The 27930-nt window shown below is 40.7% G+C and overlaps 1 protein-coding gene across 1 annotated transcript in view; it reads left to right on the forward strand.

Moving 5' to 3' along the window:
* Positions 1–27557, forward strand: part of TEX11 (testis expressed 11) — a 30488-nt gene extending 2931 nt beyond the window's left edge. The window contains exons 4-29 of the mRNA XM_085230701.1: positions 381–460; positions 890–970; positions 1053–1172; positions 2629–2709; positions 4366–4451; positions 5871–5928; positions 6621–6716; positions 7785–7866; positions 8287–8365; positions 9069–9220; positions 9920–10005; positions 10512–10649; positions 11305–11407; positions 12524–12648; positions 13389–13474; positions 14092–14139; positions 14842–14882; positions 16046–16132; positions 16990–17060; positions 17529–17645; positions 18443–18515; positions 19939–20088; positions 21015–21123; positions 22068–22188; positions 22537–22701; positions 23758–27557. Coding sequence (XP_085086827.1) covers positions 381–460; positions 890–970; positions 1053–1172; positions 2629–2709; positions 4366–4451; positions 5871–5928; positions 6621–6716; positions 7785–7866; positions 8287–8365; positions 9069–9220; positions 9920–10005; positions 10512–10649; positions 11305–11407; positions 12524–12648; positions 13389–13474; positions 14092–14139; positions 14842–14882; positions 16046–16132; positions 16990–17060; positions 17529–17645; positions 18443–18515; positions 19939–20088; positions 21015–21123; positions 22068–22188; positions 22537–22701; positions 23758–23829 — 2507 coding nt within the window. The 3' untranslated portion in view covers positions 23830–27557. The remainder of the gene's footprint in view (positions 1–380; positions 461–889; positions 971–1052; positions 1173–2628; positions 2710–4365; positions 4452–5870; positions 5929–6620; positions 6717–7784; positions 7867–8286; positions 8366–9068; positions 9221–9919; positions 10006–10511; positions 10650–11304; positions 11408–12523; positions 12649–13388; positions 13475–14091; positions 14140–14841; positions 14883–16045; positions 16133–16989; positions 17061–17528; positions 17646–18442; positions 18516–19938; positions 20089–21014; positions 21124–22067; positions 22189–22536; positions 22702–23757) is intronic.
* The last annotated feature ends 373 nt before the right edge of the window (positions 27558–27930 follow it).

Raw genomic sequence — 27930 nt, forward strand, 5'->3', positions numbered from 1 at the left:
GTGCTTTTTACTTTGAAAACGTAAAGATTATTAAACTTGATTTCCCTATTTTGCTGAAGGCTGTTTGAGGTGCTCAAGACATGTTACTGTGAGCACCTGCAGTGTAATTAAGTCTTTGAATACTGTGTCTTTGACTTAAGCTCTCTCTAAAGTGTTTAATAAGCATTTTGAGGAGAATATCTTGGTATCTTGGGGTGTTTTTTTTTTTTTCTTTTTGATGCCTGAAAAGCAATTTTAAGCAGCTTGACTAAAATTTTAATTCTGAAGCTTCCAAAAGTTTCTCTCTCATAATTTTAAACCATCTTTAGGATACGGCAGGGCCTGACTTTCTCAACAACAACAAAAAGGAACTTAGAAATATATGCCTTACTTTCTTGCAGTGAGATTTGTTGCTTGTAGGCTGGTGTACCTTTGTGAAGGCAGCAATCCTCCGGAGGGAACCATTCGGAGGCAGATTTTGGTAAGGCTCAGGGCAGGTGAGCAGTGTGGAAAACCTTAAAAACCTATTGCAGTTACTTTGGAAAGTGAGTGAGATACGCCTGTAATTCTAGAGAAGAAGCATGCTGAAGGTGAGCCCATGTTATCACAGGGGTGCCTTGCTGAGTCAGTGCAGTTAGCATCACATCTTTGTCGTATGTTAAAGTATTATAAGAGCAGCACATTCATTTATTTCAGTGTCTTGCAGTGTTGTATAGTGGGGCACCATAAGCCTTGTGCTGCAAGTAGAGTTCATTCGTATGTGAGACACTTGTGACAAATTGAAGAGCTGGAATACCTCTCCTACATAATATATATATATATATATATATATATCAGTAAGAAGGGATCTAACACTGCCTGCCCTGAAGTGACCAGATTTTCCCAAAGCACTGATCGTTTTCTCCGGCAGATGTCGATGAAAACTGGTAAAGGTTGGATAGATGTTGGCAAAGCTGATCTTGCTGATGAATTCTTAGAGATTGCCATGAACGTAAGTCCTTTTCCGGTTCTAGTTCTTTACAAACACACCTCTTTGTGACTTCCATGGGTCATGCTTAAGCTTTGTTTTCCAGAGCATAGAAAAGCTGTATGCAAAATTACGCAAGGAGGGCGATGGTGAAGCAGATATTCCTGTGTGCAAAGCTGATGTGGAGAAGGACCTCTTCAAAGTGCTCTCTTATCAGGCTGAATCAGTACGTGTTCCTCCCACTACTTTATAAGTTCCTAGGGGGTATGGAGGGAAACTCTGACCTGTTAATTAGGTGTATGAATGCCTGGCACTGCAGGCTTGCTGAAGGATGCATTTTCTTTGCTTAGATGTAAGATATCAGATGTGATGTTTGAGTTTGGTGTTGCAATAATTTAATGGCTTTTAATTTGCCTAATTTATCGCAGTCGTTTCTGCTGCCTTGTTTATATCTTCTCGTTCAGATTTGTTGCTCTGTAATTTGGGTGTTTATACAACAGCTGCCTTTCTGAATCATGTGTCAGTTCCAGAGGTGACCTGTGCTTACCCAAGGAAGGGGGTAGAACTGCCTAAGAGCCTGGGTCCCCAAAACTGCATTTGTGTAGCGTGTATACAGCACCATTGGTCATTTCAAAGCACCGTGCTGGGATTTGCAACTAAATTGGTTGAAAAGCATATGAAGGTGCTGTTGGTAGCCAAGGTTCATGTCTGACAAGCAGACACTGTAAGCCACACATCCAGTCTTCTCTACCTTACAAGTTTCTTGACTTTTATGAGCAATATAATCAAAGGTATTGCTGTTCAATGTCACTGGATAGAAATCTTCCTATGCATGGATGCCCTCTCTTCCATGACCCAATACATGCTGCTTTTCACATATAAGAGCTTTGAAACAGTGGGAGAATGGGTATAAAATGGCAATGTTTGGCAGTAATGAGTTCCATGACATTTGAAATTTTCCTTAAAGTCTCAAGCTTTGCACAATGAGGTAGGAATTATGATTGATGATTTAAAAGAAGAAGTCTGGCTGAACGTGAGAGAAGTTTGAAAATATGCTGAGTGTTTTGTAGGGGATCAGCAGGGCAGATTAAATTAATTCAAAGTACATCATTCAGAAATTCTGTGTTTTGAGAGGCATTGTCCTGACTTCTGCTGCATGACTGAAGTTTCTGAGTACTTTGTCAATACTACAGAGTATTACAGACATATGGGTATAAATGAGAGAGAAATCAGCTGCTCCCATTTGCTGCTAACAGCACTGATCTCAGAATCCAGAAGGGGTTACTGTCTTCAAAATTATGAAGAGCTTCCCTAAACAGACCAAAATTTTTCATGTAACTTGTAGTTGAGACGAGAGGACCTTAAATTACTGGAGAGGTGTTTCAAGATTTGTTAAGCTGTCCAAGATTTGCTGTTACCTGACATGTAGATGAATCAGTGCTGTGGATCTGAGCCTTTCACACTACCTGTGGGCTGCAGGGCACTCCTGGATGTCTTTGAGTGTATAAAAACATACAGAATTATTGTAGAACTGTAAGGACAGATGTCTAATCTCAAACTTGGCTGTACTGAATGCAAAAAAGGCCTGCAATCCAAGTCTTTTTTTTAGAGAACCAGTCTTGTAACAGGTTTTAGAGGCAAGTAGTTAACTTACAGATTGTTGGCATGTTCTGCTTTCCTAGGCAGTTGCTCAGGGGGATTTTCAGAAGGCAACACAATGCGTGCAGCGCTGCAAGGACATGTTGGTGAGGTTGCCAAGAGAGGTTAGTGAAATCATAGCTTCTTTATCATGCCAAAGTTTGCAAATGTTTTCCTCCCCATATATTAAAGAATGACACATGCTATATTAAATTTTGAGAAATATTTTAATAACTCTCACTGTCTTCTGTATTTTTTTTTATTTATTTTTTTGCTTCTTTGAGGTTTTCTTACCGCAAGTTTTGTGTAAGAGTGACAGGTTTTTTTTCCTTCGAAGTTTTTAGTTTTTCCATTTGCTCAGAGTTTATCATTAGAAATAGAATGATAATAGAATCATAGAATCACAGAATGGTCTGGGTTGAAAAGGACCACAATGCTCATCCAGTTCCAACCCCCTGCTGTGTGCAGGTCACCAACCAGCAGCCCAGGCTGCCCAGAGCCACATCCAGCCTGGCCTTGGATGCCTGCAAGGATGGGGCATCCACAACCTCCTTGGGCAACCTGTTCCAGTGCCTCACCACCCTCTGTGCGTGAAAATGATAAACCCTTCCTAAAGAACGTGTGAAGGCAAATAATCAAGACAGGCAAAAGGATTTCTAAATAAAATACGGCACTGCTCTTCTGCAGAAACAGCTGTGCCTCTTTATCTTGTGTGTTGCTTCTTTGCTCTTAGCCGTGAACTTTTGTCTGGAAACAGGTGGGCCCAGAGAGGAGCTGAGCTGCTGGGCTTTTGATATGCAAGTCTATCCTCAGCGCTAATCTTCATGTTAATGAAGCTGCAAAGCTATGGGAACGCTCACTGCTCAGAGAGCTGCCAGGTTTTGGGAGTGCTTTGTGTTATGCAGGGTGCCTGAAATGCAGTCATTCGCTGTATTTCAGTTACGAGAGCGATCGTTTTTTGTTCACCCGCACTGAATCTGTGCTTTTGTCTCTGGATTGCAATGAGATCAGAAATAAATCAGTTTAAAGCAAGATGCTGTTCTGCAGCTCTCATTCTTGGCTGAGGGTTTGAATTCCTCGCAAGGAGCACGTTTTGTACTTTGAAAAGACAGTTACCACGGAGGCGAAATGGATGCAAATATTAGCAGTCTGTTAGCAGTGAAAACGCTTTTCTGTCTCCTCTTTGGACAGCTGCAAACATGACAGTTGCAAATCATTTCAGCTGAAAGAGAAGTTGTTATGAACAGATACTGTCAGGCCTGACTGATAAAGCAAAAAGCAACAGTGCTCTGAATAACCAAGCATTCAAACACATTTTTCTCCTCTAACTGGTGGTGTGGATCATCCTTTTATAATGCAAAGGTGCGTGCTGGAAAAGAGGCTATCATGCAGGAGGTGGAGTTCTATTCATTTAACGATGCAAAATTAAAGCTCGTTTGTCATTTTTGTAAAGGAAGTTGTAATATTCCAGTTTTTCCTCTCAGGTTTTATTCTGTATGCTTTGCACAGTTCTAGAACTTTCAGCTTGGCGTCTTGTAGAAGCATTCAGCTTCATTGAAGAATTCTGATTTGCATGTCCTGAACTGGCTCACATCACTTCACTTTCCCACAGAACCATATGATTTTAGTCATGTTCAGTACTACCCTATCAAATAAGGTCAGAAGTGATCACAGCGGATATCTTTAAAGTGAGAAGTGTTTTAAGGAACGTGAGGCTGAGTGCCACAGATCTGGTGATGTGTCTGTGAGAACACTGTAGAAGCAGCAGCCTTTTGTTGCAGACCCGTTACCTGGCAATCCTCTGTTACAACTTCGGAGTGGAAACCTATGACTGTAAGAAGTATGAGCAGAGCTCCTTTTGGCTCAGGTAATGTGAAAAGGTAACCGAAGTTGCTTTTGTCATGTAAAAATCTACTTTTGTCAGGTAAAAATCTGTGTGAAGGAGAGGAGGGAGCCAGGGAAAGCAGAAGGTTGATTGGAAATAAGGGAACACTGGATTTTCACTGAACCATACTGGCTGAGCAAACACTCAGTGCCTGTTGTACTCTCCTGCCTAGCATTTATCTCTGTTTTCCACATTGATTTTCATGTCATTAAAATGAAAGCCTTCTTTCCATGTGGAAGTTGTTCTCCTTAAAGCTCCTTCCAAATAGATTGCTTTTATGAAGAGGCCACTTGTACACAGTAGTGATGGAATTTGAAAAGCAGAAAAACGTGAAAGCATTTTTCTGTTTTCAAATAGATTTATTTTTAAGGAATATTTGAATTTCTCAGAAAGGAAAATTGCTTCACTGACAGCAAAGCCTTGACTGATGAGAGACACAAATGTCAAGGTGAAAGATGAGCAGTTAGAGATGGTTTGGGCAGCATCCAATAAGTATTGTGTTATTGCTAAGGAAGAAAACTTCAGGCTGTCAGGAAAAGTATCCTCATACCAAGGGCAGGAGAATTGTTTTTATTTCTTCTTCTTCTTTTTGTTTTATATACCCAGGAGGGAAACAAATGCCAACACATCTAATTCAAGATAGTTATGGTCACGTATGCAATCAAAGAGTACTTTTAGAAATGCTTGGAGTTGATTACAGCTGGTGCTTTGGAAATTATTTTATATTTTGTTCTAGTGGAAAATTAAATAACGAGTCCTGGACAAAATTTGGGGAGGAAATAAGGCTTTACCAAGAGCAGATATTTGTCTGGATATAGAGATTTAGCTCCATCTAGTGGGATAAGATGCTGTATGAGATTAGGAAACAATTGTCCTGTTTTTAACAGTGCTTAATTTGCACCATTTGACATCAAATCTCTCGTGGAATTACCAGTGTGTTTTCCCTGGGTGGTCCTTTGTGCTGTCATTCAACTTTCGGGAAATGAGTGAGAAGTTGTGACCTCCAGGTCCTGTTTTTGTGCTACTGATTTGCTGTAATCTTGAGACTGGGTCATAACCACCTTCTGTGTATGACTGTAATATCTGTCAGGTGAGAGTGAGAGCAGTTACCTCCTCCAAACACCTTTAGCTAAAAGTGACAGAGCCCACTGAAATGGGAGATACTAGAGAATGTGGTGCAATAGGTTGAAGGCAGTGATTGAGTACAGTTTTCAAAATGAGGATTCAGAAAAAAGAATCAGTTCTCCTGTAAGGTGGAGTACTGAGGCTGGTTTGTGTGATTTATGAGGTTTCTGAGTGCTTCAGAGGTGGGGAAGGATAGGAATGCTGCACGTATCAGAAGACTGGCTGAGTTTATCCCTGTCATCACATGTAATTTTAACTTTCCCTTGTTGTTGGTAGCCAGAGTTACGACATTGGGAAGATGGACATGAAGAATTCTATTGGGAAAGAGATGCAGGTAAGAAATAGAGAAATTGCTGTTTGCAAATAGGAGGGTTTTGTTACCATAACTCCAGTACAGCTATTTCTACTGTGCCAAATCTGACCAATCATTTTGTGGCCTCTTGTATAGTCCTGTCTGCCACGAAGTTTGGCAAAGCTGCAGATCTCCTTGCTATGAGCATTGGTCTGAGAGCTGAGTCACTGTTAAGTGCTCTTAATCATGTTTGAATCTACAATTTCACAGAGATTTAACTGTAGAAAATAAGACTCAGGCTCTGAGAGGCCATCATTTCTTCCTTCCTCCCCATTCTTTCAAATCACCATTACATACATCTGTGTCATTTCTGAGGTGTGTTTGAAGGCCATTCTCTTGTATGTCTTTTTTTTCTTTTTAAAGTTTGTAACTCTTGTTCATTTAATTTCTTCTTTCATTCTTTTTAAACACATCTCTGACTTTCCTCATTACTTTTCTGCTCCCTGAGCTCTCTGGTTGATTCGTGTCCTGTCGGGACTCCACACACAGCTCTGCTGCTCGGGCTTTGGAGCTGAGCACTCACTTCATAAGTCTGCTGCCAGACAAACATTCTTTTGACTGAGAGAGCTTTATTTCTCATGGCCTTAAAATTTAAGCCTTTTGTGTCTGTGTGTGTGTTCCTGTGTTCTTCCTGCTGTGTAGATTGGATTTGAACTTTTTCTTTTCTTTTCCAGGCAAAAGTGCTGCGGTTGTTAGCTACTGCCTATTTTGAGTGGGATTGCAGTCTGTATCTTGACAAGGCACTGAAGGCTATCAACTTGGCAAACGAGGTAGTGATGTGCTCTTATAATTATGGTGTGCAATAACTGAAACTCAAGCATTATTAACATCTACTAACATGATATAGACCACTGGTGTTTTCCTTGAAATCAGCTGACTTATAGACTGAGGTGTTTTTACTTTGCTTTTCCTGCTCCTAAATACACTTTGATATTTGTACCTTCCTAGAGAAACACAGTATCTCAGTATGTAGATGCAGAGCAGCGTTGCTGCCCTGTGGTTCTATTAACAGTGAGACCCTCTGGTAGTGGTGTGACTAAATGGCATGGAAACTGTCTGACTTTGGTTTACAGTGGGTGTCCCCATACTACATTTTGAGTCCCCATTTCATTACCTTTACAAATGTTTGAGCAAGTAGCAAAGAGAGTTCCGTGCAAAAAGCAGCCTTATTTTAAGCAATTAATTTAACTATTTTGCCTTACTAGCTTGACTATTTTTCTTCAGGAACCTGAAAAAAGAACTGTAGCTGAAGAAAGTTCATATACCTCTAAGCAGCTACTGTGCTCTTAAAGAAATTCCATTTGCCATGTAGGGAACTGGATTAATTTTATTCTTCTGTGTCCTCAGTTTACTGAAAAAAACTTAAATTCAAAACCTTTCAGTTTGTTGTTGGTTGACTATTCTTAAACTTCTGTTATTTGATTCACACAAAATAAATTGTAAGTATAAAATCCTGTTGGAAGTGAAAGCTCAAATTCAGTTTTCAACATAGTGGTAAAGCTTTCAGATGGGGTGATGAGGATGCTGGTGAGGTCAGGGTAAGTGGCAGTGCATTCAAACCACTCCTATCATACATTCCTGCTACGTCTAAGCAGTTTGTGTTCTGTATTTACCTTCAGAAAACTTTCTGAAATGGAAGAGTGTTTTGATAGTAGATTTTTTGGTAATATATGGGAAACTAGAAGAAAAATTTTGTTCTGAAGTTTGATATATACAGTATTTTAATGAAAGCTGTAGTAGAAAGCCTTCATTATTTCTATTTGTTCCCATTGTTGTTCTGCCCTCGATTTCTACAAACAGTAGAATATCCAAGTGATGGATTGTTTTTCCCTATGCAGGAGAATTTGCATCCAGCAGGGTTTTTTCTGAAAGTTAAAATTCTTCTTAAAAGTGGAGCATCAGATGAAGACATCAGCTCAGGTAGCACAGTTCTGTATAGCTGCCATGGGAAGGTGATGCTATTCCATGTCCAACTGGACAGCCTGAGTAAATGGATTGAAAAGAAAACAAAACATCTCCTTCTTGTGTGTTCTAGAGGAATTTTCATATGCTAAAGTCACAATTCTGATTTGGCATTTTGGCCATAACAGCCAATGTTAGCAGAGGAACTGCAGGGCTAGAATACCAGGGCTGTCAGCCTGTCACATTTCTGCAGTGTTACATTAATTGTGAGACAGAGAAAGGAAAGTCAAAACACAGCTGATGTGTCTTATTCTTCCTTGGTTTTAGAACTACTATATTCTTTTTTTTCTTCCCCCAAAGAATTTGTAAGGCCATACATTGAGCTGTCACGTGTCTTAAGCTGATTAAATAATCTCAAGAGCATTGTGTTCTTTTTAGCTGTTGCAGAATTCCAGCGCCATGAGATGTCTTTAGACTTTTGTTTGAATACTGCCAAACTGCTGCTGGAGCATGGAAGGTATGAAAGCACCACTAAATGCAGTGAACACAACGTTTGGGCTTTGCAGCTGCTCTTCCATAAGCAAAGATCATCTGTTTTGTAGTGACCCTTTAAGTAGGAACTGGCAGAGGCAGGGAAGCCGTTTTTAGAGGTAGGCTATCTGCGCAGTGGGAAGGTGATACATATTGGCACAACAGCAAAACAGGGTGAGAAACAATGTCTAGTGGTGATTTGCAATATTGTAACCATGCTTTGGAAAAATCAAGATCATCTCCGTGTAGTTTTAGTATTTGCCGTAGGTCTGGAATTGTATTTTTCTTTCCTGTTAGCTAACCAACAGTGAGAATTAAAGATTTAGGAATCCCAGTGAAAAACAGTGTGAGGGTGGACAGACTGCAACACAAAGGCACGAAATTTCACACTGAGGACTGCTCCATTGTGATTACCTACATGTGCACTTCTATCTTGTAGTAATTTCTAACTCTGTCACTGTGAGATGAAAGTTATCTTGTGAATACTGTAGAATAAGCATGTGCTAATAGGAAGTAACTACAGAATAGATGAACTGTGGTGCATTCATACCTTGATTGACTCTGTCAGTGTGGTTGTGTGCCAGTAATACCAATCAGAAACATACTGAATGGTGTGAATGTTACTCTTCAGAATGGAAAATTAACAGCTTCTTATGTGCAGCCTCTTAAAATTCTGTCAATGTGAACAGGGAATCAGTTGGCTTTGATTTTCTGAAATCTGTTGCTGAACGATTTGAAGCTTCACCTGACTTTGGAAAAGTCACCCTGCTCTACATCGAGTTCTTGTTGCAGAATAAGAGGGAGCTGCTTGCTAAGCAAAAGGTTGAAGAAATTATTATAGGTCTGTATCCCTGCTTTGCTGCCACTTACTGAAAGCTACGTTTTGTTGGCTAGCCTTGAATTCTGATTTTATTTTCTTCATATACTCTCATTTTTCTTTTTGTTTGTGTCTACCTTCCCTTCTGTTTCTTTTGCATGGCAACTCTCAACTTCCATAATGACAGTTATGATAAAGCTTAAGGCTAAATTCTCTTGCTAAAACAGTTCCTTCTTCTTAGTGTGGGCTGTGTGAGATTGATGCATGTGGGAACATAAACATTTGCTAGAAATTCTATGTGATGTTAATGCTTTGCCCATCCAGCTCAATGTATTTTTGTATATCAATATTAAAACAGATTGCATGTCCTTGTTTGAGCAGCTGAATTACAGGTTCTTTTTCAGGTCCTTTGCACCTGTAGCACAGTCGTGCTTCTTGACTGTGATATCTGCTTGAAATCAGACTGCTTTATGTAGCATTTAGCTAGGTGCAAAAGCCACGCTGTCATCATTAAAGCATGGCAATAGTTATTCTCTTGCTTGCTACTTTTTCTTTCCAGAAGTGGGATATGGAGCAGTGGGTCTTGGATGAAGCTATTGCTGTGTTTTTGTTTCTTGTTTTAGGCAACAGGACAGTTGCTTTAAACATAGATGGCTCATAGGTAGTTCTCTCAGTGTGGTTCTTAAAGTTCTTGTAAAGTGATGACTTGCAGTATCTTTTCAGGTCACTATACTGGGAAACAGCTATTGCCTGAAACCTTGAACCGACTGCACATCATCTTGTGGGACACAGCTGCCAAACATTATGAGGTTTGGAACCATGCAGTGTTGTTGTTTGTATGAGTGAAAATGAAGATCTTTTTCTGACTTTTTTGATATGTCTGGCTTTGTATAGAGGGTAAGTTGTTAGTAAAATCCCTGTTCCAGTTGGAAATAGTTTTACTTTCAAAGGTGCTCTTTTCCATTAAAACATCAGGCTTCAGGTAGGTTCATCTTCAGGTTTGTAAATGGGAGCAGTTAATATCAGAATGGATCAGCCACAGAACCTGTGCAGCCCACCATTCTGGTTGTGCCCTGGGAAGAGTTCAGAAAACCTTAAAATATTCCTTACACTAAGACATCTGTAGTGGAATAGCAGGAATAGGTAAAATATTTCTTCTCCTAACTAATGTGCCTGTGCTGTGGGTTCAGTGGCTGCTCTTCTGGGAAAAAGACCACTTTACTATCTGAATCTTTCATTTCCTATGATGGTTTTGTTTAATTTAGGAAACAGGCCAATTAATCATGCCTCCTCCTTTCATTTTTTAATTTCCTAGGCAAAAAGCTATTCTGAAGCTCTTAACTGGTACAACTATTCTGTCAGCTTCTATACACCTGGGCAGATAGATCAGAATCTGGCTAAGTTGCAGAGAAATATGGCTTCTTGCTATCTTCATCTGAAACAAATTGACAAGGTACATTTATTTAATTACATTGCTTTTGTCTTTGTAGCTATATCATTTGGACTTAATTTACATTTTTGTTCCTGTACCTCTTTTGCATTGAGAGGATCTGAGAGATACACTGGTTATCTTCACTGCTTCGGGGGCCTCTTCTATCACCCATCATTGCAATAGGGGAAACAATGCACAGGTTGTCTTAGCATGCCTCCCAGTATCAGGTTTCTTCTCAGATTAGGGGCCATCCTCCCTTCAGGACAGATGAGCCTCAGCAGAAAAAGCATTTGACTTGTCACACTAGAACTTCCACGCAGTGCTAGCCCTCAGCCCTGCAGAGCAGTGCATGTACATTACCTGTTTAAGTTCTGATTTGGGGATGTTGAACTTCACAGTTCAAAGTGGCAGAAGGAAGTTTAATCTTTCAGCATTCTCAGTGCTTCTTCTGCTTTCTAATTCTGTGGCTCCAATTGAGGAATTGCTTTCTTCCTCCTTACAATCATTGTCTGTCCTTGGTGTTATCTTCTGCTCTGATCACTTCTCTTTTGGGGGGGGGTTGTTGCCAAACCAAACTTGTACAGTAATTGTATAAACATCTGTAATGAAACCATTACAATTTTTAGCTCTCTCCTATTGCAACACTGCACTGAATTCCTGTCTTTTCTGTGTATAGGCAAAAGAGGCAGTTAAAGAAGCAGAAAGGTGTGATCCAAACAGCATCTTTACTCAATTCAGTGTCTATAAGATTGCAGTGATGGAGAATGATACTGATAAAGGTAGAACTTGAAAGGCAAAAGGGTTCACTACAACAATCAGAAGTGTTGAGTGTCGTAGATAATACTCAGCAGACATAGGCTGTTAATTCTGGGAAAGACAGGATAGAGAGAAGATAGGAGAAGTGTCTATAAAATCACTGAAACTGTCAGGCTGTGGATTTTGAGCTGTCATAGGGGGATGTTGTTTTACACGTAGTGTGTAATATGTGTGGAGTCTGTTGTCACAGCTGGAATATTGTCTGGGTGGAGTCTTTGGCTAGGAATTCTCTAATCTTGTGGGCAAAAGCTAAAGCAGCATCCCAGGGTGAGAATCATGGTTGATTTGCTATTTCTAATGTTCTTTTATAAGTATGTACAGCTGGAAAAATGCTACAGAGCTAGATGAACCTTTGTCACTGCTCTTGATTTCTCTGGTCAAGCAGAGCCTGAAGTTACCAGAAAATACATGAGCTGACTGAGATGACTTACAGAATGCCATATGTCTGTAGACTTTTTCTTGTGCCACTTCATATCTTAATGAGAATCTTAGCTCAAATAATTAAAATTGAGAAATATAGTCTATAGACTTAACTAGAATCCAGAGTAACATGCAGATCTCATTCTTCAATGAGTTCTGTGCTGATTAATTATTCTCTATATGTCTTTTAAATGACAGCCTAATTTGCTCATATAATACGGAGTGGGAACCACAGCACAGTAGGAGCACAAAAGCAGCAGCAGCCTTAACATGAACCAAGATGTGGGAGCTTGGAAGCATGCCCAGACAATAGATTAAAGAAAGTCTTCTGCAACAAAAAGATATTTAGCAGAGCAAAATTTAGAATATGTGAGATGCAGTTTCATTTGTGTGGCATCCTTGTTTCCTTAGACTAGGAGCTTAGAATGCCTTTTTGGCCCCTCTAGGAAGAAATGCACAGTTGTGGAGAGCTGCTGGTGTGGTCAGGTTTTCTTGTCTTGATTTTTCTTATGAAAGGCTGTAATTTTACTTTTTTGTAAGTTGCATCTAAAGCCTTATTAAAACTGGAACTTTACACCTTCCCATTGCTTCCACTAAAAACAAACAAACAAACAAAAAAGACCCCAACAACTGATTTTTTTTCTCTGTGTATATTTCAGCTGTGGAAGCAATTATTGAAATGGGGAAGCTAGCTGAAAAGCCATCTCAACATGAAGACAAGCTGATAGTGGATGAAAGTATGAGCACTAACCTCCTGAGTTTGGCTGCCCAAATTGCTTTAGAGGTAGAACAGATAACACTGTCTTTATTTTGCCTTTTCCTATAAGTAGGACAGCTGTAACCTCTGTAGCCTGGCCTACTTTTAGTATTTCTACTTCATGCATTTTGAAGTATTTAATGCTTGTGTGACCAAAGTCTCACTATTTGCTCTGAGATGTGTTGTGTAAAACAAAGTGCAAACTGACTCCATATATGAATAAACTGTTATTTTAACATATACTTATTTTTCTGGAAAACAAGAGATTCTGAATTGTAAATGTTAGTATCTAGAAATGTCATGGTGTATTTCTGTAAAATTCTCTTCAGCAAAATGTTACATTTTTTCCTACCCCTGGGATTTTGTCTTTGCAATGCTAGAGGAACCTTTGTACAAAATTATATAAGGCAATGATGAAGGACTGAAAAATCGTTTATCCCTCTGTTTGCCTCAGTCACTGATCAGTGACAACGGTGCCTGAGCTGACTGATGACAGTGGCAGAAGTAGAGGAGGCTTTTGGATGCTTTGTAGGGCTGTGTAGCATTCTAAGGCATGAAGTGCTTGCCAGATTGTACTGATCCCCTTATTGCTTTAGGCTCTTTGCACGTGGAATTGTGTCTCTCCTTATGGTTTTCTTTCAGCTCTGAGAGAAACTCTGTGCAGGATCTTTTGTTCTTTTTTTTTCTTTTTCTCCATTGTTTTGTTTTGTGGAAACTGAGCAAGAACACTTTATACAAATTGTGCTTTAATTTATTTTTTTTTCCAGAATGATCAACAAGTTGTGGCTATCAGAGCTTTGGAGCACCTGTCTGAACATTCACAAGACTGCCAACAAATATTTGCAGCTTTAAAGTGAGGATTTGAGATATTTACATGGAAACAGAACTCTGGTTTCTTTCCAACATACATGATTTTGTTGAAGGTGGAAAGCAGAGCGGATGAAAGATTAGTTAGCAGTGCTTTTGGTGCTGGGGATGTACCTCAGGCCCAGACTCCTGGAGTCTGTATACATTTCAAGCCTTTTCCAGGCAAGCTCTGAGTTTATGACTTCATTGTGATTTGAACAAATGACCAACAGCAACTCTACTGAGATTGCAGCAATGCTTGTGGTGAAAATACCAGTTCATCTGGATCCTGTGGTGAAGTGATGTCTTCTTCTTGAAATATTCTATCACACATAAAAACAAATACTACAAGAAAAAACCTATTCTTTCCATTTTTTGTTTGAAACTTTTTTGAAAGTACGTTTATTTACTTTCTATGACCTGATTTAACAAAATGGTATATAAAATAAAGCAATAGGATGGGAAATATTACAATATTTTTCTCAGCTTGGCACTAAATTCTTTTGTGAGCTGTGTGGACTGATGGCATAAAGAAGAAAATGGGATCCTTTCTGAAACTTGAGGGCAAAGTACACTGTTGGAAAAAAATATTGTTTCTTCACTGTTGTTTTTTCTCACATCCAGATGTTTGATTCGTCTTACGTTGTCAAAAGTAGAAAAAGAAGAGAAAAGGTGAGTACATCTGCAAATGTGTTCTTATGGCAGATAAATCAGACTAGCAGTGTAATATGGACTTTTTTTTCTTATGGAGTAATCAAGAGATTAGTTTTTTACTAGTTAAAAGTCCACCCAGATGACTTCCCACCATGAACTAATGATGTCACACAGGGGCATCTGCTTGTATAACCTTTCCTTTAAATACTTGCTTTTTGCATTCCAGTTTTATTGTTTAATGGGAATATGAGCTAGGCATTCTTTTTAACATTGACACAAGGTTGAGATATCTTATAGAAGTTCTGAGTGAGAACTTGGGAGTGAGACCTCCCTTGCTGAAGGCTGGCCACTTTGCAGATAGTGTGATAGCATGGAAGGAGGAGAACTGTACTGCTGGATTTTGGCTGGCAAGAAGACAGGGGATGTCAGTGAGATTAGAAGATTCACTTGTAGCCCCTAACTGCATCCTACTGACTGAGAAAATCTCCTATACTTCTACGATGACCTTCACTGCTGTCACTGAAATCTTTTGCAGGCCCTCTGCACTCCTGTTGCACCTTCAAATGCCAGAGGTTTCTAACGCCTGATGTATTTGTCAGAAGAATGATCATGTCTGTTATTAAGGAGCTGTTGAGTTCCCACATCAATAATGTGTTCTATTGTAAGAAAATTAATCAAATGTTATCTAAAACCTGATATTTTTTTTTTCCTCCATCTTAGAGATAAAGACATCAAGTCGATGCTGACTTACTTGACCTTGGGTATGTTTTTGTTGTGTTTACTTTTTCTGTAGTTCCTCCATCTGTGAATGTTTTATGATACGATCAGGTCCATACTGACTCCTTGTTTCAGTCCGTATTCTCAGCTTCCCAAGTTAAAACTGGTGATTCAGCAGTGCTGGGCAGCTGGATTTCAATCCTAAAGGTTTTTGCTATGGAAAACTTGTAGAGTGCTATTCCTGGCAAAGCCTGTGCTTGGCAGCCTCTCTCAGACCAGAGGCTCTTCTAGGCAGTTGTGCTGAGGAAAGAGAGATCAATTCTTCACAAGGCCACGCATGCAACCAACAGATATTTGGGTAAAAGTCACACAGCCTGAGTGGCCTCAGGTGTCTGTCTCTACTCTGACTGCAGTGGCAGAAGCAAAGTTGGTGCCTTCAGAAAGGAAGAAGTTTGGTTTCGGACCATCAATTAGCAGCACAGCTTCCTGTTGGTGTCAATTAAATGCCAGTGATGGTGTTTGCTGTTTTAGCTGTTTTGGGAGGTATTTAAGGTTTGGTTTTTCTTTTGCCTTGGAAGGCTTAGAAAACTTCAAGCAGTATTAGCAAATTGCTGAAATTGCCAAAATTTTAAGCTGTGCCATTCATTGGAAAAGAATTGTCTTGTTTGCTTTGGAATACATACAGGAGTTTTACAGAAGACTTTCCCATCAACATAAATCCTTATTTCATTAATCTTTTCTACTGCTTTCCCCCTGTCTTGGGGAAGTTAATGAAATACTGAACTTTTCCTATACTAGCTATTCTTGACTGTGACTTACAGAAGAGAATGAACAAAAAAGTAAAATAAATAAATGTTCCTTGAAGAAAACCCTTAAACAACAGTTATTAAATTTAATCCCCACCCAACTTTTTGAGCAAGTTCAGTTAAACTCCTCTGCATTAGGCTTCAGTGCCAATAACTTTGAAGAGGCAGTACCCACTGGGAGCCTTATATCTTATCCTAAATGCTGTCTGAGACACCTTCTGATGTTTATTTTCTAAGCTTTTGTGGTCAATCATTAGCTTTAAGCTGTGAGAATAACCCTTCATCAGGGATTACATGGGAGCTTTGAAAAAATGGTATTTGTACTGTAGTTATTAGACCTGGAATTGTTTGTATTCTGCTTAGAAAATGCAACCTGTCTCCTAAGAACACATTTTCTGCAGCTCACCAGAGACTTGCTGAGCCTTTCACAGAGGAGAATTTGACAAGAGATGTAAGGACTTCAGAAGCCCACTGGTTTAGAAGAGTTGGTAAGCTGCGCTCTTAAGACCTTAAGTGAATCACCTCCACTTAGCCTGATCTTAAGGAAGGAGGAAGTGTTTGAAGGTGCAGTATTATGAAAGGTGTCACCTTTGGCAGTCTCTGCTTTAACTGGTCTGTTCATTTTTTGTCTTCTGAAACTGCCTGGTACAGCTCATATTTTAACTCAGACAAATACTTGCATGACTGATGGGGTCTTTAGCACTGCTCTTTACCACAGGAGCTCTTTGTGCCCATGGTACAACTATGCAGGGCTCACATTTTTTCTCCTGCTTAGCCCTCTGCTACCAAGATTATGTTACTGAAGTCAAAAGCAAGATCACACAAATAGGAAATATCAATGATTTTCTTTAGTGTCTGAAAAAAATTACTGCTAAGGGCAATAAAAAATAGCAACAAATACTGAGTATGCATGTTCTTATGCAGATTAAATCAGCATTAGAAAGCTCAGATGAATGTGCTGCCATCAGTGGTGAATGGTGTGATTGTGGTTCTGTTTAATTGCTTGTCTTGGGAATACTGGTCAATATTTTTATTCAGATTCTGATCTTGTTTACTAACAAGAAAATGCTTCTTGCAATTCATACTCTTGTGGGTGAATGTGTGTTAGAATGGACATTGTGATTGTGATAAAATTATCTAAACAAGATTTGAAAGCAGGAATAAGATATGTTAACAAATCATAATGGCATAGGTATCCCTTGCCATTAAATGACCTGTTGGTGATGTTTTGATTAAGAAATCGAATTGCCCAATATGTTCTGCCTATTACTGGAGATTAGATGGGCATAACCAGTAACATGTCTAAGATTTTTATTCTAGTCTTCAGTTTTTATGTCTTTGTTAGCTTGGAACTTAGCAGTACAGCTCAAGGACTGCCCTGAACAGATGAGGGATTTTTTTGTGCTGTCTTTCAAGGTATGTACTAATACTTCATCAGTCCAGTTCTGTTAGAAGTGACACCCGTGTATCAGGCATCTCCTTGGAGAAACCCTTGTGTGCTCTGAGAAGGGAGCAATTCTGTCAGAAAAAAATGGCCTTGGAATATAAAATGTAACTGCTGTTACACTTTACGATCTGATCCTTGAAAATATGGTAAGAAATGTAGACTTCAGTGAGATCTTCCTAAAGTACTTCTGTTCTCATGTATGGGAACTGGATCATGAATAGAAACATTCTACATGGAGAAATATGGAGTCCAAATCTCCATGCAGAACTTCTACCAACAGTGTGCTTTTTGTGTAGGTATATATATTTGTTAACTCCAACACTGCTGTACCCTTTGTACTGAAAAAGTCATAGAAGACACTTGACAATCCTCTGTTCAGCATGCAAATTGCTTTATATAGGCACAATTCCCATTACTTGCTCCTATTTTTGTTTCAGTTGTCCCAGTTCTGTCCCTCTGACAAGGCTGTTCTAATTGCTCAGAAGACATGCTTGTTAATGGCAGCTGCAATTGATCTGGAGCTGGGGAGACAAGAAGTAACACTTTCTGAGCAGGTAGGGTGTTGTTCTGTTGCCTCATCTGATCTATATCCATGTTATGAACAGTCACTATTTTTTTTTACTTTTGCTTTTGAAGCCTTGGTTGTTTTACTCAGAACGAGATATTGAAAGTGTAAGCATGGGAACCTCCCATAATTATTAAGTAGAATCAGTATACAGTGAATTGACAATACTGGATTTCTGTAAAGTAATTCAATTGACTTAAATAGCTTTGAACAGGTTTGTATCAGCAAAGGGTGATGGTGCCTACTCTTAAAGGAACTTCAGTCTACCTTGCTTATTATGTGAGGAGTCTGCTGCCTAATAGTTACTGCATCTTTAGGATTATGCCACTGCTGAAAGTAGTTACCAATCTGGTTTCATGGATGTGAGAAAATTCACCTTTTTAATTTCTTTTCCCTATACATCTTTCTGAGGGTACGTTCCTTACTGTGACACGAAGGAATTTGTTTTGTGGGATTCAGTGGTTTGTTAGTCTCAATATTATTGCATGTTCAAGAGAGAAAATAGATAAAATAGATGATGTCCCTTAGGGACACATATTGGTCCTTTTTGAAGTAAAAGAACCTGCAGTGTGAAGAGGCTTTGCCTGAGTAGTGAAGGTAATTACAAAAGAGAGAGAAAACAGAACACAACCCCCCAGGAGTTTGGTGAGGATGATGTTAGGCAGGTTCTGCATTTATTAAATAATTAGACATGGAGAAGTCTCTCCTTTTGTCAGTTGTGAACTGTATATTCCTTTTTCCTGTAAAACTATAACAAAAATATCTTTTTAACTTTTTGTAAATTAGGTGGAGTTCTGGAATCAGGCTCTCCAACATCTCCAGGCATGCAGAGAGATATGGAAAGTTCTGAAATTAACGGGTAAGCTGGAAAATGTGTGTGTTCAGCACACTTAGTCACTGTATTGACTGAAAATACAGGGCACGTGGAACTACTGTCATTGCTGAGGTGTGCTGAAACATATATGTGACAATATAGCATGAGAATTTACAGTGCCAACTATGGCTTTTTTGTATGTCATTGCTGTTCAGGTGCTGTGAAGGGGGAATGGTCTTTTAGAGTGAACTGAACTGACTTTTCTATCTTCACTGTTAGGAAACTTGAAGCTTTTTGCTCTAGATTAGGCTGGTAGCAGATTTGCACTGGAGTCTGGAGTAAGAGATGGCTTTAAAACTTCTACTGACTCTTCCCTTGAAAGGCATTAGAGAACACAGAAAGGCCCACTGCCACGTTCTCAAGTGTCAGAACCCACCTTTGTTCCTTGACAATTCCAAGTCAGCATAGCTCAGACTGATCACGGGAGACTGGAGGGCTTTCAGCTGGTGATGGCTGGCATGCTGTGTGACTGTTAGCTTAGGGGCTACATGCTTCCTCTTTTTGGAAATACATCAGTAGAAAAACTCTATGAGGCATTCCTTGTCTGACCTGGGGTCTGGTTTCTTTTCAGTGATAGGCTTCAAAAATTGCTGAATTTCCATTGGAAGATGCATTAGTATTTAAGTTTTGTCAAAAAATTTACTTGCTGCTCCCCCTTTTCCCCAGACTTTATTGTTTCTGAACTAGAGTTTCATTGTATGGACTGGATTTGGAGTTCTCTTTATCTCCATCCTTAAAATCCCACTGGGTTGATTATCTCTGGATATCTCTGGACATTTCACTAGATGGGAGTTTTTATTGTAGAGGTTTGTGGAATGTAGCCTGGCTCTTCCTTCTCTATTCTCTAGACTTCAGCCATTGTGTGGGCAAGCCTGTTGCTCTGGATGAAGCTGAGAATGTCTTTTAAATGTAAAAATCAAGGTCTTTGTGATAGTAAAGGCTGGTCTGGCATTTTTATTGGGTTTATGCCTTAGTGGTTCTGCTGTTCTCCCACTCTCTTTCCTGAGGGTTTCCTACCAGAAAGAGGACGAGTCCTCTAGAAGAGTTGAAAGCTGTTGGTAATAACATCATTCATAAGCTTTTGAGGCAGTGATGTTCTGTGATCTGTTTTACCTGTCTCTGGCTTTGGCTTTCCTGGCAGCTATTACTTTTGTCCAGGTTGGATACATTTAGCCAATTGCAGACAACCAGATTTCAGGGATGGGTTTGAAGTGTGGGGTTGGTGGGGTTGTGCATTTGGCATCTGGGGATTCCATCCACAGCTACTTCTCAGTTCTACTTTCTGTGCTGTTAAATCTGAGGATGTTAATGGTTTTCCTGCCTGTTGGAAGTGAAATATTGACCTTCTACACAATTTAGCTTTAAGAAAATGAATCATTACATACAGGCAAATCTGTCTTTCCTATAGGAGATTTTTCTAAAGACCCAACAGACACTTTGTTGCTGCTCTATGAATTTGAAGCAAGATCCAAGCTTAATGATCCAACACTCAATAACTTCATGGAGTCAATATGGGAACAACCACACGTAGAGATCAAGACGTTAGAAATCATTGCATGTAAGGACTGCATTTGTTCTTGCATAGTTCAAGTCATGAGAATCAGCTTATGCCACTCTTTCCTGTACATTTCAGGTGACCAGGATTATTGTGTATGGTACATCATGCAGAAAATGAGCTTAATGTTGTGTCCTGAAACAAAGATGCTTAGCATCTCAGCAGTATTAGGAGATCTATGCTTTGCAATGTCGTTGTGTTACGTGGATGATGAACCAGTGATTTGTGATGTCCTCTAATTTCTAGAACCTGAGACATTTGTATAAGTCTCGAGTCTGGAAAATGCTGTTCAGATAAAATTTTACAGGTTCTAAAGCTGGCAAAGGCAAGAGAGCAGCCTTAGGTGCTCCATGTTCCAACGCAGATGTTTTAGGATGCAGACTTTGGCTAGATTTGCTTTTTCAGCTTAGTGTAGTTAATTTGTAAATCATCCTTCAATATGCTATACCACACCTTCGTCACAAAGTTCTAGTCATGCTTTCTTAAGAATATAGCATAAGAACAAAAAAAGATGTGTAAAATGTAAATCCACCATGGCACAACTTTGGAAGGGATTCTATAGAGTTGTGTAAGCTTTTCTCTGTTGTCTTAAGGAGATGCGTGTGGGGGGAAAAACTGTACTCAAATCCCACTCCTGCCTAATTTTTCAATTTAGGTTTTCATGCCCTAGGAGACAATCAAAATAACAGTTGTTTCTGTAGAGCCCATTGCTATTTTGGGGTTACTGCACTGAATGTAAGCAGCAGTGGATAATCTGCTGTGCTTCTGCTTGTAGTCCTCACTGATGAGCCTACAACTAAGAAGACAGGAGAGAAGCACCAGCTTGTGACCGGCCCAGGCAATAAGCAAATGCTGACCATGAAATAAAAGTCTAGCTCCAATCTTTTCTTTCTTCTCCATTTCTTTAATTTTTAAAATTTATTTTATAGCATTAGCAATGGAACCTCCAGCTCGGTATCCTGTACTGTGTAAGAAAGCTCTGAAGAGTGCACTAAACCTTTACAGAAAGCAAAGCACCACTGATGCTGTGAAATTTAGGTTAGTGTTATCACATACGTTTGCCCTGAGCCCGTGGTTTGAAATGTGGTAGGGAATAAAGTCTTCAAGTGGAAAAAGTGGGTTTTAGCTTATGTTTAAACTTCCTCTAAATTGCTGGCCAACCAATCTACCATTGAAGTGTGGCTGTCTAACAGGTGTGTTAGCTGCAACCTATTTGCTAGGCACGTTTTCTGAAAGTCATACTTACAGAAAGTGAATCTATTGAGGAAGGAAAATGATCTAGAAAGTGTTTCTGGCTGTTTCTTGTTATAGAAGTGTTTGTTCCAAATGCTTCTCTGCAACAGTGAAGTAGTGAACTAGAAAAATTAAGACAAAGGCTGAGAAGAAAGCCATGAGGTGTAAGCTAGCAGTAAGATTCTGGAGCACATGCACAATTTATTCTGCTGGGTAACCAGCTCTGTAACAGCTGCAGCTTGTGGGATCTGAAAAACAACCAGGCGTGTCCTTCTCTCTCTGGTCTGTCTCATAAAGGATTTTTTTTCCTTCTTACTAAGTTCTGTGCTGCAACCAGTGGGCAGAGGCAGCCATTGCTACTCTCTCTCTTTTCACACTGTCTTCAGAAGCTATGTATTTGTTACTGATTTTGTGAGGATGCTGAGCACTTAGCTCTTGTTGGTGAAATGAGAAAAGGGCTTTCTCTTTTTCCTTGCTGTCATGCGTAGCATCCCATGAAAATGCTACAAGCCCAGCAGTTAAAATACAGAACAGCTGCTCTCAAGTCTCTTTTTGCACAGCTTGTATGAGTGAGCTCTGATGCCAGGAGCGTGTATGCACAGATACAAATGCAGTAAGCACAGAGGTGGATGTATCAGGATGGCAATCAGAGAGGCACAACTTAATGTGCTGCAGGTGCTAAAATGTAGCAGTTTGCTCTGTGCTTGTGGTATTTAATATTTCCTCTTTCACTCTGTTTTGATTCCCAGCAACTGCTTACATAGTTTGATTAATCTTTCTTTGCCAACTGGAGTGACAGACTTGGATGCCTGTGTGCTGCAGGAGGTGTGGGGCTACTTTGAAGATGCTCTGAGTGTAGTCAGCAGCACAGTAAGTTGAACAGGAAAACAAGAGATTAGGAGATGATTCTGAACACATTTAAAACACTTATTTTTTCATCAAGTTGAGAATAATTAGTAGGTAAAACATTATGCAGAGTCATATATGATGCAGCTTAGACTTCTTCAGTAAAAGATGCACTGAAGTTACCTCAGTAGAAATGGCTTTGGGATATTTATGACTGTACTATGAATTTTTCTTGATTTTTGTAAGGCTTCTTTAGAGATATTTAAGGCCAAGTTTCAGTGAAGTATGTGATAACTCTGAAAGAGTTGTCCCTTGTGTGGGGGGGGGGGGGGGGGAAGCACCACCATTCTCCCGTTCTATTTGCTACTCCAGGATAGTTATCCAGAGATGGAGATCCTTTGGTTGCTGACAAGAGCCTGGAACACAGGAATATTTCAGTATACCGTTGGTAAATATCAGGAAGCAGAGCAGTGGTGTGGATTAGGAATGCGTTTCCTCAATCATTTAGGATCACTGAAGAAAAGCTATGAGGGACATGTAAGTGTGAGCAAATGGAAATAGGAATGGCAGTGGATGTCTGGGCTGAATGTGGTAGAAGTCAGTTGTGGAGGGGAAGAAGTGGAATGTTGTTGTGAAGGTATGGATCTGAGTGAAGAAAACCACTACCCATGGTTTAAAGGTTGTCAGGAGCAGTGTGGCACCTGCATAGAATCATAGAATGGCTTTGCTTGGAAGGGACCTCAAGGATCATGAAGCTCCAACCCCCCTCCTGCATGCAGGGCCACCAGCCTCCACGTCTAATACTGAACCAGCTGCCCTGGGCTCCATCCAACCTGGCTTTGCATATTTTGGGGGAACCAAAATCGATTTTTTTTCCAAGTGAGGCCAGAATAGATTTAATGCACAGTAGGAGGAGTAATGCAGAGTCTTTTTACTGACAGGACTGCACAGCTAGATGTGAGGCTATTTGTGACTATGGGAAATTCCTTGTACCTTGCCTCATTTCACTAAGGGAAGGATGCTGTACCAGTTGACTTAAATCACCTGTTGCATGAATATTTGCAAGCTTGTTCTTTAGTCTGTGAGGTTGAAATTTCACAGCTAGTGCCTCTGCAGAAAGCAGCAATGCTGCTTCTTAATTTGTCACAAGTAAGCTGCTCTCTGCAGTGTTTTGGCTGGTGCTCCTATCTTGATTGCAGCACAGTACAGCCTGGCTGCTGTATGTAGTCATGGTTTATTCTCTCGTGTGCGAGACATGGATGCAGTCAGGAGCTGGTTGCAACCTTTGTGTTATTTTAAGCACATCAGTTAATACAATAAGAGCAGGTTCATTCATTGATATAAGACTCAGCTATAAGCTGTGCTTTATGTCAGTATAAATAAATCCACCTTTGTGAGGTGCCACTGATTTAAGCTAAAGCCCTGTGTTTCAATCTATGCCAAAATCTTTGCTTCAGTCCAAGATTCTAGATTTAGAAGCTCCCACCTACTTCCCTACTCCTGTTCTCTGCCACTACTTTGTATTACCTATTGAATGATTCTCCTTTATACATCCTTGTTGACTGAAACAACCATCATGCTTATATTCTCCAGATGATCGGTCTTTATAGTGAGGTTCTGGACAAATTGGACAGAGTAAAGGAGTGTCTTCCAAATGAGGAATAATGATAACCACAACTGCAGAAAAGGAGGAGAGCTGGAAACATCCTGCTGAAGGAAAGAGGCTGTTAGCTCTGCAAGGGCACGAGGGCACAGTGGAAAGGAAACCAGAATCTCCCTCTTGTTGGCTATTAAGTTATGTGTTTATTGAATTCATGTTATTGTTTCCTTCTAGGAGAATTTCATTCTGTGGAGCTATGTAGCAGAAATAAATACGTAAGTTTCTCTTGAGATGGTTCTGCTGTTGTGTCACAGGTTAATTGAAATACCTGATTTTAGTAGCAAGTGGCACTGTGAACGATAAAAGTATTCCATTACCAGGCGTCTCCTTGGGATGCCATAGCTGCCATGCTGCATAAATATTTATCAGATGGTTTAGTTTTCAGTCCATCTCAGTAGGGACGAGAATTCAGAGCTGTTTGCCAGGATCACAGTTTAGAACAGAAGAGAGCAGGTGCTATCCAGCTCACAGAAAAAAGGCACAGCTTTTACAATGTCCTGCTTTTTTTTATAGACTGCAGGCTGCAACAGTCAGAGCTCAGCATGAAGTGCCCCCAGGTCCACATAAAAACAAAGGCTGGTAAATGGATGGATCCAACTACAGCTGGATCACCTGAAGTGATATATCTCATCTGAAATTCAGCCTGGATGAGGGATGATGGAGTGAGGTTAAGAGATCTTAGTTCTGTGCAACCACTGCTGTTTAATCAGCAGCTTCAGAAGTTGGAAAAGAAGTGGTCTGAGTGTTATTTTCAGTACTGCATTCCATGACGTATCTTGGTGTCCCCCTCCAGGGCATAAATCTTGGCTGCACTGTGAGTGCATATGAGCACAAGGTCAGAGTGTGTGCATCTTCTGATGTGCCCAGTCCTTCGGAAGAAAATAACTGACTGGGATGAAAATAACACTGACAGGGATGGGAGAAAGGGGCACTGCACTCCAATGAAGGCTTTGGAAGGCTAAGTTCTGTGGGTTGTAGCAGCAGCTAAATGTATTTATTATAGGAGTTTAAAAAAAAAAACAACAAAACAAAACACAGAGCCACCAAAAAATCTGATAGGGTGCTTGAACAAAAACCACAGGTTCAGGGTATCAGTGCCTATTTAGAAGGTTAGGTGGGTAGCTGTCATGGCTAGCACATCCACACTGATTGCTTTTCAGTGTGGGGAGTAAGAAGCCACAAGGCCCAACTAAGTAAATATGGAAGATTCTGTCTTTCATGTGATTAGCCATGCATACATTTGTTTGATCTGTGCTATACGTGGATTCTTCTGCTGTTTCTGTAAGAGGAGATTGAAGATCTGAGGGACACTGCACCTACTGTCATTTTGGGTCCTCGTGCTTGCTTACTAGAGAGCTAGAAGCGTTTTGCTGCTTGAGATTTAGATCTCTGCAAGCAGCTGTTTTCAGCTCTTAATGCACTATGTGCTGTCTGTCAGAGAAAGACCTCTGAACCCCTAAAAAGCCAGGCCTCAACAGTCACACTGAATTCTGCTGGAGTCACAGTGTTGGAGACACGCTGCATCCCGTGAACGTGGGCACCATGGATGCCATACAGTTCAGGTACTCCTTGCTGCTGGTGCATCTTTGCAGTGCCTGCCAGGCTGCCTCTAATGATGGCCCTCAGTTCTGACTTGCACAGGCAGGTGAGGAGGTCATGTCTGCCCAGTAAGTAAGGTAGGTAATTACATACAGCCAGTGGAAGATAGCAAGCATTTAATGTGTTTTTTGCCTACAGCCAGAACTGTTTGATATATATATTTTTTTTAACAGCTCAGTTTGCTTTCTCTCTCATGCTACAGACTTTAGCAGAATGGACTTGCTAGTAACAGTACTTCTCAACTCTTTGCTGCTCATGTTTTGCATTGTGCAGTTTATTCCAGGCTTCATATTTACCATAGCTTTTAAATAGAGCAAGAGTTCCTCTCCAGGTTGAATCAAACCTTAATGAGCTGGATTCCCAGTGACCATTCCCAACAGGTAGTTTGTGTGCAAACACCCTTCTTTGCAGGCTGAGTTTGCTGGTGTAGATGCAGGCTGGTCTGTGCAGTGGGTGTTTTACTAGGCTGAGTGTCACTGTAGTCCCATTAGGGATAGAAGGGAAAACAAACTCAGTGCTGTTTGCTCCTCACGTCTTTTATTGATCAGCTTTGTGCCGCAGCTTGGTTTCTGCTTGGAGGATCTGGGTGCTTGTCCTGAGGTGTGAGCAGATCGCTCCAGGAGGTGGCATTGCAGCAGTGGGTCCTGCTTTGCACATGGCTGTGGAAACTACAGGGTGTGCTCTGTAAGTGCAGTGTTCCTCCCAGCCTCTGAGAACGCAGATGTGTCCTCCAGGGCAGCACTTCACAAATCCCTCTGCCTCAAGCCAGTACTTATGCACTTTTTTTTTTTTTTCTTACTAATCTGACAACTTCTTAACTGTTTAGGGAGCAGCAGCAGCCTGGACTAGCATGGGAAATGCAGACTTGAAACGTCGCCCAGGGGATGTGCTGGGATATCTCCCACCACAGGGATTGAGCATTTGTCAGTGCTAAGGCTGCAGTGTTCTGGAGAGGCAGAAGAGAGGCTGGGTTGGCCACTGGTGCTCAGGTCAAGCCCAGGAGAGTTGAAGTGATTACAGTAAACAGAAATCAAGTTAATTGGAAGAGGACTGAAGCTCATTAGGGGATTGGGCAGAGGCTTTTGTCAAGTAGTAGCACTGGAACTAAGAATAGGGAGGAAATACCACGCTCAGCCCAGTGTGTCCCAGCCCCATGCTGCGAGTCACTCCATCATCATCAGCCCCTGCAGCTGCTGCACTGACCGACCCAAACAGCTCCACGGTTCTAATTAGTGTTAAAAAATCCAAGTCAAACACCGTGCCCTTCATTTGGGAGGGAAGGGATACAAAGGCACTGAAGTAGGAGTACCTAAGGGTGCTTCATGGAGTGAGACTGCTTTAATGTGACGATAACTTCACCTCTTTGCAGCAGGTGCCCGAGTTCTGCTGAGGAAGGCAGAGAGGAGTAATCCTTGATGCTGCCAAGCACTGGGAGCATGAAGAGGTGTCTGTAAGGCATGCAGCCATTCAGCTGCCTGCACATCAGGCACCAATGGGGAAAAAAAACCTTTGGAGAAAGCTATTATTAAATAATCTCCCATCACCATCCCACTTAGGCACTCCTGTGCTTAGTGAGGACTGCAGGGTTAATGAACCACAGCTGCAGAGATAGAAGTGTGCACTTGGAACAGAAAAGAGACCCTTCAAGATTCTAAAAAGCAAAAGCCCTCTCACCTTTGAGATGCTGAGCTCGGTGACACAGCAGCTTCAGCCAGGAATGCTAACAACATACCCATTAATCACACTTGTCTGCCAGCAACCACTCCTGCTCCCTGTATTTAAAAATACCAGCAGAAGAAACTGGTTGTCTTTACAACTTTTTGTCATCTGATGTATAAATAACACGTTAGGCTGAAAAAGGATGCTGTGTTAGTGGGACTATATGTGTATATATATATATACATACACACACGTGTATATTTAGACACGCACACTTTGCTGCCTTTACATCCAGCACAGAAGCCATTACACAGCAGCACATAAACCCTATTTGTAGAACCAGCCCCATACAACTCAACCTGTGACACTGATGGTGTCATCCAACCCACATCAAGCGGTGTGGCAACAACACGAGAGCTTTCCTGTGACCTCAGCAGGGCTGCACCTGAGGAAGGCTGCTTCCTTTCTTCTTTTCTCTTCCAGGCTGCTCTCAGTGAGCGCATTACAGCACTTCTGCTTGCTGTCACAAATCGCTCGGCTGAGCTCAGAAAGCAGAACTGGCACACAAAGAAAGACTCCACAAGAAGGGCTCAAAGGCAGAGCTCTTTGCAACTCTCTGTTTATTAAAAATATACGTCTCCTTGGAAGAAACACCAGTAACCAACGAGCGTTGTGATCGATTTGTTTCTGTCAGCTATGCCATGGAGTACATCAGCTTTTTCTCCATGGGGCTCGAGGAGAGGACAGGCTATTAGAAAAACAGCTGAGACAAGAACTGTGTGACGAGCATCGTAAGGACCTGCGTGTCACTCACTGTGCTGCTTCGGGGACCCACAGCAGTTCACTCC

Source organism: Meleagris gallopavo, chromosome 9 (genome assembly GCF_905368555.1).
Source record: "Meleagris gallopavo chromosome 9, MGAL_WU_HG_1.1, whole genome shotgun sequence".
NCBI lineage: Eukaryota > Metazoa > Chordata > Aves > Galliformes > Phasianidae > Meleagris > Meleagris gallopavo.